The following is a 16,545-nucleotide window of genomic DNA, read 5'->3' as shown; positions in this document are numbered from 1 at the left end:
AAACAGTATTTCTGTTATTTGGAACGTGGGAGAATTTCTTGCATGAATTTCATGTCACAATAATGACCAGAAGTCTCACAATAATCTCTCTAAAGATGTGTTCGCTTTGGCTGCTAATGTAGCTAAGTATTATCAGGTTCACTGGGACCCACTGGGGACGTTTATCCCGAAGTGATCATGAATGCAAGGGAAGAGCTCAGATTTGAAGCACACCAGGCAGTTTCAGTGCATGATGCCACGCACACATAAAAACTGCCAACAAGAGAAAACGTCTCTTTTGAGAAAACAAACAAAATCTAAATACTTAGCTTGGCGACCAGGGGCAAATTCATATTTGAGAAGCATTTAGAAGAGTTAAAAATGTCTGAATCCTTGGTCTTAACTTTGGGCTTGCAGTAGCTGAAGGGCCTGTGAAACTGCTGTATTTATAGAGCCTCAGTACCACTAAAAATTCCCTAAGTACGGAGAACTGGTCACGCTGTTGCAGCCGATTCTTGCCCTAGATAGTGCGCACAGCATCCTAAAGCTTAAGGGGCTCAAGTGTGAGAGGCTGCCTGGACTAGACAATATCTAAGCCCCAGCAAACCCTGACTTCTGTCATTCCAGAGATGACACCTGGCTTGGGTGGCTTGTACATGTCTGATATTTACTTCAAATACACTTAAAAAACAACAACAACAACAATAAAAACCATGAAGTAAATATGGCAAAATGTTAACAATCAGTAAATGCTGGATTGGTATATTGGTGTTCATTATACATATCTCTACTTATCTGTAAAGTTCAAAATTTTCATGTGAAAAAGTTGTAAAAAAAAATGGTTTGGCCATGTTAACATGGCTTAAGTTTCCACTTACAAGTCAAAGTACTTTCTAATACAATAACAATATTACAAACCAAATTACTTTACTCAAAGTGCTTTTGTTCCCTACATGGACAGCCACAGAAGGTTATTTGCCTCTTAGGGATGTTCATGGATAATTATAACCAGACAGATTTGGGACTATAAGCTTTTAATAAGCGTGTTTTCTCATAATGAAGCTATTGCTTATTATTAAGTGACTTCTTAAATAAGTTAAAATAAACAAAACGATTCGCATTTTAACATGCAAAACAGATGCAACTATGCCCCAGCAATGCCACAAACCCTGTGCATCAACTTCATGAGTAAGTTTTTTTCACGGATTTAATAAACATTAGTCTAAACCCTCTGGAAAGCTCGTGAGGTTTTGCTTCTGGGCTCCTAGGGCTACACAGAGTCCAGCTTTCTGTGACATAAACGGTAGTAAATCCTGCAGGCAGGCAAGCTCACTGTATCTTTTCTGCAGACTGACCTTTAAAGCAGAATAGTGAAAACAAATCAATTAACATTCTTTTGAAAGTGTCCTCGTGAAACAGATTAAGAGGACAAATGACAAGGTAGAGATTTATGGGCGTGAGCCGTCAGAAGCATCAATTTCTAGCACTGCAGACTGGTTACCTAGCAGCAGCGTGTTGCGTCTGCGCGCCCGTATTCAGGTAGCATCCCATTACGTCACTGTCTTTCCGTTACCATCCAGACACATCCAATGAGGAGTCGAGCTGCACTGGCTGGACAACAGAGTACATCAAGGACGACAAAATCTGCAGCCTAACCTCGAAACAAGTCTACTGTCACGTGGCTGATGTTTAAAAGATGCTGTGGAATGTGTTTTACAGATATTCACAAAAGGAAGACTTCTACAAGGAAGCCGACCCATAAAATCCAGAACTGTCATGCTGAGAAGGGGGAAATCCTGAATTTCTAGTAGTTTCTTCACCAGTCTCCTGAGCTAGGGTCACTTCCCTCAAATACGTATTTCTCGCGTAGCTGCAATGGATTATCTGACAAACAAAGCATCTAACGTACATTCAGATGGGCAGCATATCCGAGAAGCGGAAGACACGAAAACTGCAAAGATGTAATGCTCACTCTTCGGGGGTCATTATGCTCTGTCCGCGTCTTAGGTAACATTTATCTAAACTTCATGTGATGCTGTTTGGAGTTGTTTCAGTCAGATTACTATTTGGTGATTCAGAGTGTTTTCCTGGGTCAAGAAATCTCTGCAGTTTTGTTTGGTTTTTCTACACCTAAGGGTTCCTTCCTTTCTTCCCCTCATTTTATGAATATAATTTTTTAAGTATCCTCATTCCTTTTCTTCTGTTTACTGAGAAACACCCATTACACATGTACACCTTGATCTTTTATTGAGCAACATTATTCTGTACTTGGTAATCTTTTCTGAGTAATAATGGCCTATTTCTGGTCTCCTGGTCGCATACTGGAAATTACCAGATATTGCTTCATCTCGGGATCAAAGCCAGTGAAACGGCAATAAATGGGGTTAAGAGATCACAGTACCTTCTCCTATCAAAGCCTGTACACAAGACCAGGAAAGGCGTCCTGAAACTCACCCTCCACTTCCAGAAGGAGAATCCACACCACAACCAGAGGACTCCAGACCGTGAACCTCCCAACTACTCATGATGTCCCGAAGCTACTCAGAACTACTGGCTTTCTAAGGAGGGCTCATCTGAATGTTTACTTGCTACATATCATAACTCTCCTTAAATGCCAATAAATGCTAGCCAAATAATGCAGTAAATTTTGCTGATGACTTGCTCAGTCTTTAAAACAAAACCCCTGAAGGCAGCCAATATAAACAGAAAAAAAGTGAACGTTCACTCCAAGGGAATAAAGTTTCTGTAAAAAAAATCATCAATTAAGTACTTTTTACAGGTATTACACTTTCAGACAGAGAACTGTAGGATGACACTGTTTTCTTTTAGAGAGATTTTTTTCAAAGGGTGGTAGGAAACTCAAGTCTCAAGCAACAAATTTTTATGTAATGATTCATGAGCAAGGAGTCTAATGGAGAGAGTGAGCCTTATTTTTTAAGTAGTGTCCTTGTTATATGTAGGAAATCTGGAAAGGGTAAAATTACCTTAACTATAATACTTGCAATTTAAATAAAAAACATATAAAGCATACAGAAAGAGCACTAAATATAATTTTAATGACTAGTTCTGAGTTCTGTGCACACTAAAGAGTACAACAGACGGTTTTTGAAGCTGAAATTCAATAGAATTTGGGTAAAAAAACAAAAAGCATCATGGAAACAAAATGGCCTCTCATGCCTAAGATTCGATAATAAAACATGAACACAATCATTATCAGTTTATTATTAGTTATTATTTAAACTTTCTCTTCAATCTTAGCACAGAAAGGAGTTCCCTTGCCATCATGAAAATTTTTTTCTTCTTCAGCTCCGAAGTATTTTTGAAATGTATTAGTCATCATGTTATGCAACTCTAATTTGGGGAGTGAAATAAAAAAGGGCAGTTGCTCCTTTTAAAATGTTATATTCATTATATATGTTGTAAAAGTATATAATTAAAAAAAAAACAAACAGCTTTTTTTTTTCTTTCCTGAGAGATCTTGGGGCATATAAAAAGACCTAAGGCTACTGTGTTGACAAGATGTAATTTATATTAGTCTATTTAAGCTACTGCATCCTTGGTCAAAGACTAGGTAAAGTTGGGTCTTAGCTCTACTAAATGCATATGAAAAGGACCACCGAGCAATGCCATTTCATACCTTTCGTCTTAAAGGAGAAGTTACAGTAAGTGCAGTGGTAAGGGCGGACATCTGTATGGGTCCGAATGTGTTTCTTTAACATACTAGGTTTCTTACAACGTATTCCACATTCTTCACAAATGTACTTTCCTCTTCCCCTGCCTCGGACATATACATACTCTTCATTTGATTTATATCTAATTTAAAGAAAAAAAAATGAATAGGGAGATTGGATACTAGGTCTTCGAGAAAATATCGATGATTAGAATTCAGCTTACAAAATACAAGAAGTCACAATTCTTATTCTCAATCAATATAAGTTTTATGCACACGTAAGTATCAATATTCAGCTTTTTGCAACAATATTTAATATGCAAACAGCTAATTCTGACCACACCACTTTACTCGATACCAGGTTAAATTTAGAACAGGAAGTACTCCCTTTCTCAGCCACCGGTTCCAAAGTTTTCCTCATTATTAAATTCAATTACAGCAACTCCAAGTACCGTAAGTTTTTTTGGCTTCACTAGAACCATAATCAGCTTCTTACAATGTGTTTTTCTCATAACCGAAAACACAGAGACATCAAATAGGCAGTGAATTTGTCTCTCTTAGAGACATCAAACAGGCAGTGAATTTGTCTCTCTTGAGCGGACTTCCCAAGGTGCTCCTTATTGTAAATCAACATGAAACCCAGAGTTTACTCTGAAAACAGTTCTTAGCTGCCTCCTAGGACCTACGATGTTTCCTAAATATTTTCTCCATCAAAATGGATTTAACATGACATCTAGCAAGTATTTTGCCATGAAGATTCTGTTAATAAGCGGAGAAACCTTGTAACATTTATATAAAATTGGCAGTGGTTAAGTTTTCATTCACATGAAAGCAAATGTACATTTAAAAAGTAAGTTTAAATGTACATTTAGAAAGTAAAATTTGTACTTGCCCTCCATCAAATATTTTAATTCTTCTTGGTTCACTTTTGATTAAGGAATTTTCTTTATCTTGCTCACTGTTAATTTCAGAGGCATCTTTATTGCTGAATTCAACTACTGTGGACTTTTGATTACCTAATGCTCTCTGAAAGGGAAAAAAAAAAAAAAAGAGAAACTAATTTAATAAAACTGAAAACACAAACATGCTAACGTTTCACTTGGAAATTAAAACATGGCAGAGTACCGTACGCGTAGTTAACTTAATGGAATGCATTTCAAGGAAATAACGTGTTTAAAGGTCATTTGCTCTCTCCCCTCCCTTATCTTTAACCTATCTGTCTGCACCACTGCGAACTGAAAAATCGTACACTGTTTTAAGATCCCACCACAGTCCCCTGCCGGATCATTCACGCTACACTTTATTTCTTAAACGAGCTTTATTCTTCAGAGATGGGAAAGAACCAGTTACCCCTTTTGGTGTAATAATGTCTCATACTCCTGAGAAACTGACTGCATTCCCTGCCAACGTCAGTGGACTGTAAATGGACACTTCTGTTCAATCAAAAGCCCATTTGCCAATATTCTCCCCTTCTCCTACCATCTTAAACCGTAATTATGTTTTGTCTCTGTATCTTCTCAAAAGTTCCTGAATGCTCATAACGGTGACATACAGGCAGGTTGGAAGTTAGACTGTGGACTGGTAATAATTAAATGTCTAGAAAATGGGAGCACACATCGGCATGACAAACAGTGTGTGCTCTGCCTTTGGAACATTAGAGTGATGGCACCTTAGGGTTTCACAAGCGTCCACTTCCTCAGCCCCTGCCATTCTCACGTACCCTGTGAGGCCAGCAGCACAGGATCTAGCGTGGAAGGACACCCTCAGGGTGAAGTCTCTCGTCCAAGGTCAAGCTTAACAGCAAAGGCTCAAACTCTAGTCCTCTGGCCAAATCCAACGTGGGGCACAGCTTTTCTGATCAAGTGACCTCTTTGTTACAAACCTTTAAAAGCCACATCCCCAAGCAGACGGCTCTGCACCGAGATGACTGGATACTAGCAAATGAGAGAGTGTGCGCCATGGGCAGGGGTGCCGCGTAGCCTCAGAAGGCGCTCGCTGGGGAGCTGAGGAAGGCAGTACAAGGAGTAATGACACTGACCCTGGCAGGCAGCAAGGCTTCGGGCTCCTCTCGTCCTGGCAAACACACCAGGTTTCCCCACAATCTGGAATGCATACGCACAACTTCCCTGGACTTTATGCTGTTAACGCTAATTCTACCCTTTACCTTCTTTTCAACACCAAATTCCCATTTCTCTGTTGCTCACTCTGTTGCCATCGAATCTGGCTTCGGTTCACCAGTTACCAATGAGCTAACCACCCAAATCTGTATCCCTTCCTTGGTCTTTACATGCTTGGTCACCGGTGCGGTTTATGTTGTTGACACCTTGCGACCCTTCCGTTTCAGCACCTGTCTTTCTTTTCCGTCCTTGATTATAAGTACAATAACATCTGGGTTGTGAGTCAACCCAGTGTCTGGTCCTCCACAGCCACCTGCCCAGACCCCCAAGTCACCAGCCATATTAGAACCACTCAGTCCAGAAAAAAATGTCAGTCTTCATCTTAATGTGACCTGTATTTGACATCCCCATCTGAGTATCTTTCCAGGAAATTCCTCCTTGATCTATGTGATAGATACCACTGTCTCTCCCAGTCCTCATCTTTCCTCTATGAACAACCTCTCTCAGTTTCCCGTGAGGACTTTCTTCATCCATTCAACCCTCTGGGGAACTCCAAATCTAAGTACACATTTCCAGAGGTGCTTTGGGAATATTCCAGAAGCTCTCTTTAAATTCTCATGATCAGCTCCCAACTTCCAGAATTTTGATTTTAGTAGGTCTAGAGTAAAGTCTGGGCATTTAAAAATTAAATTTTGAAAGGTTTGCCTGCACCCGCCTTCATTGAAAAAGTATCAATGGCTCCCCACTGCCATGCGTAGTCTTTGGATTTTATCTATATTCCAACTGGGAAGCATGTCAGTGCTTCAGACTTACACCTTCTAGCAGGGGCAGGCTCCTCATGATTCGTTAAAATGAACTGAGTTCTTTATCAGGTCCATGTCATGTCAGCAGACTATTAAAATTTCTCATTCTTGTTTACCTGAAACAAAAATCTCTACTTCTTTTTTTAAGATTAGACTGAAATATCACCACTTTTGGAATTTCTTCCTTGTATCCATACCTCTTTAACCTACTGGCAAATTTAGAGACTTCCTTCTTAAAACTGCATACCCTATATTATAATTGTAATACTGCAACATTTTCTTACTGACAAGCATATGTATATGTGTGTGTGTGTACATATGTATACACACGTATGTATATATGTATGTGTGTATACATATGTATACACATACGTATATACGTGTGTGTGTGTGTGTGTGTGGCTATGAACCTGCACTGTATGCTCGTGAACCTGCAGAGGTCATGGACTTAATCTATAATTCTTAATGTCCAGAGTACACCATGATCCCCTTACCTATTTATTTATTCTCACTTAAATGATTTTTCCCATTTTATAAAGCTGATGACTCTAATAACACCGATTCCACAAATAACCCAAATTTACAGTTTTATGACCCTATTCTATACATCTTGACCAAATCAACTTAAATATCAAGCGTATGAGTCAGCTATTCTGTGACTCTTCTCTCTAGTACTAAGATGATTTTAACACTGGGCGGGAGTTGGGACGAGCATGGCCAGGGGAGGGTAGTCAGGTGCGCAGAAGACAAGTACGAGTGGCTCTCTGCCTACATTTCAGAATGAAATGCAACAGTCTTTGATTACTCACACCTCCGTTCCCCTGCACCAGCACGGACAAAACACAAACATAATCTCCTTCCACTTAATAGAAGAGTAAGGTGAAAATAGAACCATGATTATCTGCCCCATTACATAAGGACTTAAACTTTCTGCTTATGGCAAGTTAGTTTCAAAATCTTTCAAGATAGAATCACTGGAGGATCCCACCTGACACTTATCAGTCTAACTCCTGGGGTAAACTTATCATCCTTTCATTTGTTTAACTTTATACTTACACAGCACAATTTGTCACTCAAAATTAAGATACAATTTCCAATGAAAACATTTAAAGGCATCAAGACAGTGCACAGACTATTTGTGAAGATAAATGATAGGTCAAGTACCTTGCTTGAGTTGCTTTTCCACTTGCTTGAATAGACCAATAAATCTGATTTGGAATGCGTAGTTATTGCTTGACAATATAGTGATTTTCCAGTCTTCTGTTTCGAATTAAGGAGCGAAAGAGCAACTTTTGTAGGCAAACCAAGTGGGTTTGGATTACTGGCACTAACTGTCCAATCAGTATAGGCTGAAGTTTTCTGGTCATTCTGAGGCAAATGCAATGCCTTCTGCCTTAATAGGTAACACCACGTAAAGTTGGTTGAGGTCTTCAGGCTGGGGAAAGGCAGCTGCTGTGTGCCTCCTGCATCAGACACTAAAAGTGTCACTTGACTTTGGTCTTGGATGCTCTCTTTGTCGCGGCAAGTTTTAACCTCTGGGGACTTCCTTTCTTGGTTACTGTCTACACATTCCAAAAGAGAAATGTAAGTATCTTCTGCAGGGACAGGTGAATTTCTCACTGTAAGGGTTAGTGATGAGGAGGACTTGGTATTTTCAAATTCCTGTAGTTCAATGACAGGTTCTTTAACTACAGGCTTAGAGTGTTCGGATGACAAATGATCAGCAGGTAGAACATCTGTCAAACTAACAGCCTTGCTACTAATTTCAGGTTGAGAAAAAATATCCTGTTCTGATAGTGCACCGTCGAGAGGCTCTGTAGTACAAACCTGCCTCACTAAGACAGGTTTCTTCTGTTTACTAACTTCACTAGGTCTTGAACTTGCTGGTTCAAATGGTCTGATCTCTGTCATACAAACAGCCCCGTTCTCATCTTTAGCACGCTTCTGGTGCTTTTCCATGGCAATGTCTAAACTATTTGCTGGGGAAAGCATCCTTTTACTTGACACTGAAGATTCCTGCTGGGGGGAGAGCCTACCGACAGACATTTTCTGGGTCATGGGCAAAGAGTCCGACGGAGGAAAACCGTGGCCCACCTCTGAGAAAACATTCTCACAAACAGGTTCTGCTTCTGGGTTTGACAGAGCATTCTGGCGATCCTTTTGCAATTTTGGCACGGAGTTTTGTTCTTCGCTGACTGGCACCATGCTACAATTAGCCTGGCAGATTGGCTGGTTGGATAGGTCTTGGGTTACCAGGATTTGTGGCAGAGGCGTGACTGGGGCAAAACAGTACGCTGGAACATTACTCTGCAGATGCACGGGCAATGCAAACGACGTGGGCACCTTCTGCGCCGGCCCGCCGAGCTTCAGGGGTGGGGGAGCACACGAACTCGACATGGCATCCAGTAGTTTGGTTGGTAATGCTAACGAAGTCCCACGGTGGTCGGCCCCAACCGGATCCGAGAGAACTTGCTTTGGCAAAGAAAGAACAGGACTGGAAGCACAAGACTGACTTGAAGTGAAAACCTGACACTGAAGTTGGTACTTAGGAGCAAAGCAACCTTTACTTTTAGAAGACACACATAAACTGGGATTTGCATCTGGCTGAGCACTCTGTGTAGACACGTGCAGAGATGGCTGTGTGTTTTGTTGGCTAAGGGGGGTGTGGATCGGATTTAACACGTTGATACTGAAAAGCTGTTGAACAGGGAAGATGTTAGTAGGGGTGGCACTGGAGGTTTCTGTTCGCTGATCCTTAACTTGAGTGTGGGAGTGCAAAGGGTTTGCAGGAAACTCGGATAACGGTGCATTCGTGAGCTGAGGGCCCTGAAACGGTGCTGTGTTCACACTCGCAAGAGCAACCGTTTGGAAAGATGGTGGGTTCCCAGGAGACACACGACTATCTGGGGCTAGGTTTAAAGATATCTGCCGCATCAGCGGGCCCCTCCTTCTTTCTATGAGAGGCACGTGCCCAGTGACCCCCACGCCAGAAGGGGATGTCAGGGGCTGCAATTCAACAGGTGGTGCTGTCTGGGGTGGAGTTATGCTTCCACAGTCAAATGATTTGCTTCTGAAATCGGAGACCTCCATCGACGTTTGCACACAGCTAATGTGTTCTGAAGCAGCGCGCCTCATTTCTCGGTGAGTTCCAGGAACGCTGAGTGTGTTCGAGCCAGCTGGAATCACGAGAAACTCCGCTCGGTTTAGAAAATCCATTTTGGGGGAAGCCTCCGTTTTAGAAACATCCTCAACATCTAACGAAGCTGAGAAACTCGAAGTGTGAGATAAACTACTCTCCCTGCTCAGGCTCCTGGACAGAGTGGAGTCAAAACTCGATTCTGTGGAGGAATGCTCCATCTCGGCAAGGCGGAGCCTCTTCTTTTTGGGTGGCAGTTTCTCGGTTGGCAACTTTGACAAGGTTTCGCTGCGCTGAGGCCAACTGAACTTCTCTGACTTTTCCTGGTCGTAGCCTTGGACTTCGAGGTCCCGATCTGGCTCTTCTGTGACCAGAATTTCTGGGACTTGGATGTTGTGCTGCCGAACGAGCCGGGAGGGCTGTCCCAATATGTGCCGTTCACTTGAGCTCTTCCTGGGACCGTCCTGAAGTTCTCCTCTCAGAGCATCTGATGACGCCGCAGGCTGGTGAAGATGGGACATATTCTGAGGCGGGCGGCCTTCCTCTGGGGAGATCCCTATTACTTTCAGAGACGCGGGCTTTGCAGTCCTATTCAGCTCTTGGAAGGAGACCGGGGAACCTCTTTCAAAAGACTCCAGCTTGTCGAATGAGCTGGGTCTGCTCAGTGAGTTTGTATGCTGAATGACCGAGATTCCGGTTCCGTGCCTCTTCGGCTCTGTGTTGTCCTGGGCAGCTGAACTTACATGTTGCTCCATGATGGTAGACAGCTTGGGATCGATGGTCTGGTCGGGGCCTCTGGCCACAAGCTGGATTTGGGAGTTTTGCAGCTGTACCTTTCTATGCTGCTGGTCACTCGTTATTGCCATGTTATGCTTCGACAAAGTGGAGGCAGGGCCCAGGGAATTCTGGAACTGCAGGCCTTCGGAGCTTTTTGGGGAAGCCCCCCTTTCGTTTTGCTGAAGTTCATCGTCATCTCCAACACTTTTCATTTTCCTCCGTTTCCTGATCTGAGGTGTCTGCTCCCACACTCCTGCTGGGCCCGCAACTCGGTAGTGTAGGATCTGAGGCTGCGTACCGGCGGGCGCGGGGCTGTGTTCAGGTTCCCTGACGGCCACCTTTGTTTTTGGTCCGTGTAACTCTGAACAGTAAAACTTCTTATGGTTTTCAAAGTTCTCCAGCTTTCTATACCTGTTTCTGCAGGTTTCACACTCAAACATCGTCCCTCGCCCTTGATGGGATTTCTTTTTTTCCATATGTGAGCCTGAGGCCAACGACTTGGCCCTCTGCGGCCCCATGTCACTGGTGGTACCACATCCTGGAGAGCCCTCATCCAAGGACTGCCCAGTGCCGAGAAGGTGGTTTTCACTCGCCGAAGAGTCTTCCACTGCTGACTGTCTGACAAGGGTACGCGGGTGGGCACTCTGAGGCACGGATGTGTTAGGTCCTGACACGAAGACATCATCGTAGAAAGCGCCGATTTTGTCGTCAAATGACTGGCTTCCTCTCAGCGGGTGAGGGGGCGGTATTACGCTCGCAGGTACTGCGGAATAGCCTGTGGTAGGCATAGAGTTACTTCTTGTAATGGGCAAGCAGTCCAGGGAAGGTACAGACAGAAGAAAGACTTGCTTTGACTTCTCGGTAGGGGTGAAAGGGGACTTTGGTATATCTGAGCTTGAGCTCGTTCTCCGTCCCATTGGTTTCAAATCGAACTGAAAGGAATCTTTAAATATGTACGACTTGGGAGAATCGATACTCCCTCTCCTCGAGAGAGAGGTTCTCCGTGGCTTTACGCTGTCCAGTTGCTTATCATCTACCAAGGCTTCGTTGTCTGAGATCAGCTTTGATATCCGTTCTTCAAGGGTTTTTGTGGCCAAGGGTGGGCGCATCTGACCCGGTAAAAGCAATGGTTTTTCGCTTGTTGACAGAGCAGAAGGTGCTGGTGTACTGATCCGAGGTGCAGAGGGCCCACTACTCTTAGTGAAGTCTTGTTCCGTGGCGGGTAACGTTCTGGCAAAGGGAGTCGGTGGACTCGCCGTCTGGTCGGCACTTTCAGAACGTGAAAAGTAACCAGAATCTGTACTTCCTAAACTTCGAGGACTCAGAAGCTTTCCTTGCTGCTCTTGCGAGCAATCGGTGGCCTGCTGCCTTTGTAGCTGTGCGTGTGCTGTTCCCACGTGAGGCTCTTGTTTCCCTTCTGCCTGACTCCCTTCCCCTTTCTGACGCGACTTCTCGTCAGTCTCAAGGGAGGATGCCCAGGCTGGGTGGGACAGGACATTGGTTCCCTGAAGGTCCTTCGGTTTCTGTGCACTAGACAGTTCAGGCTTGCATTCCGGAAGCTTTGGGCTATCGACTCGTAACGGGGACACACTGACAGGGTGGACCACGACTTTCGGTAACTCTGTCACAGCTTGGGATTCTGAAGATTTGTCCAGCAGCGGAAAGTCACCTACCACGTGGGCTGGGTTGCTTGGAATGGAACCTGATGTTGGTAAAGCTTCAGGATGTGACATCATTTTCATCATCTGCACAGGCTGCAGGTCCATGGAGACCGGGTCGCTCTGTCTCTCCTCAGCAGCCCCCTCCTCGTCGCTCTCCCCACTGTCTTCTATGTCTGACTGGATACTAAGTGCTTTGGGGGACTCTTGTGACAAGAACAGACCACCAGCATCTGGTTGCAAGACAAGACCCAGTTTGATAGTATGTGCATGGGATTTTTTGTGCTTGTACAGATTGCTTTTAGTCTTAAATGAAAATCCACAGGTCACACAGGGATAGGGTCGCTCTCCAGTGTGGGAGCGGATGTGCTTCAAAAGCACACTAGGCTTTGCACAGGCTCTATTGCAATACTCACAAATGTATTTTCCTTGTTTTTTTGGCTTCTGATCTTTCAGAAGAAGATTGCACATTTGCTCCACGCTGTGGTTAACGACAGAGGCGACGGGAGTTGAATTGTAAATTGGCGTGGGGGCTGACGGCGTAGAATGGGCTGGACTCACGGACATCGGTGAGGCAGAGTCCACTGGCTGGTTTGGAGGAGGAACCTGAGTTCTACTGGAAGGTGAAGTCAGACCCACGGCTGATGTCACTGCTATGTGATAAACCTGCTCAAGTTTGGCCTTCTCTTGAGTTTGCAGATTCACCAGGGACCTTGTGAAACCCGAACATGCTGGGAGCTGCGGATTTTGTTGGTTCGGTTTAGAAACGAAGTGTTCATGTTGGCGATACGGATGAGAAGCTGGCTGAACCATGGCTGGCTCGTTCTTCTGAGGGGCAGACACGTGCACTGCGTAAGAGGGGCAAGGAGAAGGCTGCGGCTCAGAGACGGATTCCTGGGGAGTCTGACTTGGGGCATCCAGTGAGCTGCTGTTTAACTGAGAAGGGGGTCGTACAGTTTTATTTGGTCTCAGTTTTTCTATCTTCACCGCGCAAGATGAGCCCTTTTGTGACAAGGTGCTCAGCTCTGGCTCCATTGCCTTCAGTAAGACATCAAATGCGGTGTTTGTGTACGAGGAAGTGGGAGTACGAGTGGAGGAGATACATTCACTATGGTCAGTCCTGGTTTTACTCGACGAAGAACCAGAGTCACATTTTGCATCCGGGAAGCCTGCCTTGGTGGGGTCAGAGCCTTCTGACCCCCATCGGCGCAGTTCGGACGGGTGCTGCAAAAATAAGGGCTTCTTTGGGGACACAGACTCTTGGGATTTGGGGTCCTCGGCAACTACCCCCAGTGTTTCTCCATTGTGTTTGGTAAACTGCTTCCCATTTTTGACGGGACTGGGGTTCTGTTTCTTGTGAGACTCGGAGGCACTCTGAAGAATAGCCAATGAGGATGCGTCTGTATTTTGTTTGTGTTTTGCCTGGAGAGGGTTCCTCAGTGGGGATTTTGGTATTTTTTTCAGGTGATTCTCAGCTACGATCTTTTTCCGTTTCACACCTTTAAGTGATTCTGAAGCTGCTTTAATGCCAGCCTCTAGGATTTCTGTTAAAAAAAAAAATTGAAGACGTCAATTGGTAAAATGGTAAGAAGCCAACTATGCACATGTATGTTTTAAATGAAGATGACAATCATGAGAGTGTTATGACAACTAAAGAAAATAGTTTAAGGAAAGCCTATTGTGGAGAAAACTGCATTTTAATGTTCTGGCATTTTTAACAATGTTGACAACCAAAATCAGTTGAGAGGACTGTGTGGAGGAGACCTTAGTGTACATTTCTGAAATTCTGTGTTCCTCCCTTGACCTCCACCCCCAGCTCTAGAACCTGGTCTTTCACAACTAAATTATTCACCTGCTTCACGGTGACAGTTGAGGGCTCTGTCTATATAGCAGTCTGAGACACCTGCTCCAAAAAGAAAATTCAACCTTTTAATGCTGGGTATTTGACTACCTTATCACAGTTTAGTATCTTTCATTTTTATTATTTTTTTCATTAGGGAGAGAGAGGGAGAGGGAGAGGGAGAGAGAGAGGGAGAGAGAGAGAGAGAGAAATAGAGAGGGGGTAGGAGAGGGAAAGAGAGAAAGGACTGTGAGCAAGGGAGGGGCAGAAGGAGAGGGAGAGAACCCCAAGCAGGCTCCATGCTCAGTGCGGAGCCCAATGCAGGGGTCGATCCCACAATCCTAGGGATCATGACCTGAGCTGAAATCAAGAGTTGGATGCTCAACAGACTGAGCCATCCAGGCACCCCACATTTAGTATCTTTTAAGGCAAACTTCTCGGTCACTTTTAAAGTAAGCATATTCTAAAATATCCAACATTGCTATTTTTGTGAGAAAAAACCCCTAGTATACGATAATGTTTAAAGCAAACATATCTCAGATGATCATGAGATATTACTCAGTAGAAGCACAGAGAACTGCTATTACAGTAATTTTATCGATGAACAAAAACTATGAAAGTTAAAACATCTACCATTTGTGGGTCTTCACCAACACAATGTAGAAAGTCATAATGTTGTAATGGCCCTTAGTTTTTAAAAAGATCACCATTTTAACTGAACAAAATATCCAATGGCTATGTTTGTCATTAATGACAGGTAGGTAGGCAGGGAGGAAGGCAGGTGGACAGGTAGAGCAAGCTAACTGTGGGAGAGAAGAGATGAAGCCACCTCTGTTTCTGGCTGTCAGAAGGAAATCGGTGTTTAACTGGCCTCGACCACCCACAACCTCTGTCAACTATGACATTTTTGAGCAGTAATTACCTGCCATAATCTCATTTGTTTCCATTTGTTGGATTCTTGTGTACACAGACAAAAAAATTATTCAAGCTCCTCTTATTTATTTGTAGAAAAGTCAAATACTCCAATTCCTGATTACTTTCAAATAGCTGCGGCAATGTACATACTTGAAATTCATATTAAACCCAACTGTGTATGCCATAATAACCACTTTATATTAACTGAAGATAAAAAATTACATAAAATAAAAATATCCTAGTCCTCTCGGGATTATCAGTTTATATGCTGTCATAGATTAAGTTCATGAAAAAATTGTTAGCAGAAAATGCTAACAATACATTTACCCACCATAATCAGAAGAGAAAAAAAAAAAAAGGGGGTGGGGGTGGGTGCCTCATGACTAAAACACTTGAGGTAAGAAAAACAGAAAAAAAAAGCATCAGGTTTGTTGATGCAAAGTGATGTTGAGTAAATCTTTCTTATGGTTCTATCTCCTCATTTATAGAATGTTTACCACTGCTTTTCTCTTTTCAAGATAAATGCAATAAACTGAATGTCATACTTTGTGCTGTTGTGAACCTACCAGGCAAATGGGCACAATGAAAAATTCTAATCATCATCTAGGATGAGTAGTTTCCCCACTTCCAAAAAGCTTGGAGGTGGGTTGCAGGAAAGGTGAAAGCTACCAGGCTGTAAAAATACATATAAAGACACAGAGTGGGGGGCTTGGGTGGCTCGGTCAGTTGAGTGTCCGACTTCAGCTCAGGTCATGATCTCACAATTTGTGGGATGGATCCCCACGTCAGGCTCTGGGCTGACAGCACAGAGCCTGGTTGGATTTCTTAATGCCCCTCTTCTGCTCTCCTTCTCTTTCAAAAATAGACATTTAAAAAATATATATATATACACACACATATATATATATATGCCCATGCCAAGCCCCTTCTAAGACCTACAGAACCAATGGCTTGGTAGATAGGTTTATGTTATGTATTATGTAGTTTTTGGAATAAGCGTTTACGTTTAGATAGTTCTTTGTAAAAAAAAAAAAAATTAAATAATGTCTCACACTTGGGGAAAAAAAGGCAAAAATTCAACCCACAGGCAGAAACACCCAGAAATACCACATTAAGTTTGAAAGGGATTCTATATGCCATCCAATGTATGTTTTAAACGGAAAGAGCAAAATTTAACTTTGTACTTAAAATGAAGCTGAAGTGAAAATAAAGGAAAAACGGCACTTAAATCTGTGTTTCTTTATAGAGACACCACTTTCCTAAAAATTCTTCTGAGGTTAAGAATTTGAAAAACCATATTTTAAACAGATTCTCTGAACTACAGGCTTCAATTTTAGATGAAGAAGATTCCTTGTCTCCCTTTTGTCGAAGTGTCTAACATTTGCATTCTATTTGCATAGTTGTTTACTCTTGGTCTCTCTGATTAAATTTTAACAATTGGTGCTGATGCATCGATTCTTTCTTTCGAAACGCTGCCCCCTCTTGGCTTTCTGGCAATGACGCTAAAGTAGAGGAGCCCGGACCAGCCTGGCTGATGGCCTCCCCTCCCTGGCGTGACTTGCTTTTTTCCTGTCTGTCTGTCTGCAAAATTCTTTTTTTCTGAAGTCTGACAGTTAACTAGGAGTCAGCTCAGGAGTTTGTTACTAGACA

The 16,545-nt window shown here is 43.1% G+C and overlaps 1 protein-coding gene and 1 long non-coding RNA gene across 2 annotated transcripts in view; one reads left to right on the top strand and one right to left on the bottom strand.

Annotated features, from left to right (window-relative positions):
• The window catches only part of HIVEP1 (HIVEP zinc finger 1), a gene marked incomplete at its 3' end in the record, with an annotated part of 157,454 nt that overhangs the window by 24,576 nt on the left and 116,333 nt on the right, over positions 1–16,545 (bottom strand). Inside the window, exons 4-6 of the mRNA XM_077769980.1 lie at positions 7,734–13,684; positions 4,542–4,675; positions 3,617–3,792 (exon numbers count right to left, since the gene is read on the bottom strand). Of these exons, the coding sequence (XP_077626106.1) occupies positions 3,617–3,792; positions 4,542–4,675; positions 7,734–13,684 (6,261 nt within the window). The remainder of the gene's footprint in view (positions 1–3,616; positions 3,793–4,541; positions 4,676–7,733; positions 13,685–16,545) is intronic.
• Positions 1,551–2,624, top strand: LOC144236373 (uncharacterized). Its single transcript, XR_013336499.1, has 2 exons — positions 1,551–1,986; positions 2,315–2,624. It is a non-coding gene; the product is annotated as an uncharacterized LOC144236373 (long non-coding RNA).

Source organism: Crocuta crocuta, unplaced genomic scaffold (genome assembly GCF_008692635.1).
Source record: "Crocuta crocuta isolate KB4526 unplaced genomic scaffold, BGI_CrCroc_1.0 scaffold24, whole genome shotgun sequence".
In the NCBI taxonomy this organism is placed as follows: domain Eukaryota; kingdom Metazoa; phylum Chordata; class Mammalia; order Carnivora; family Hyaenidae; genus Crocuta; species Crocuta crocuta.
Note: the sequence above shows the minus strand (reverse complement) of the source record. Positions and strands in the feature narration are given on the sequence as shown.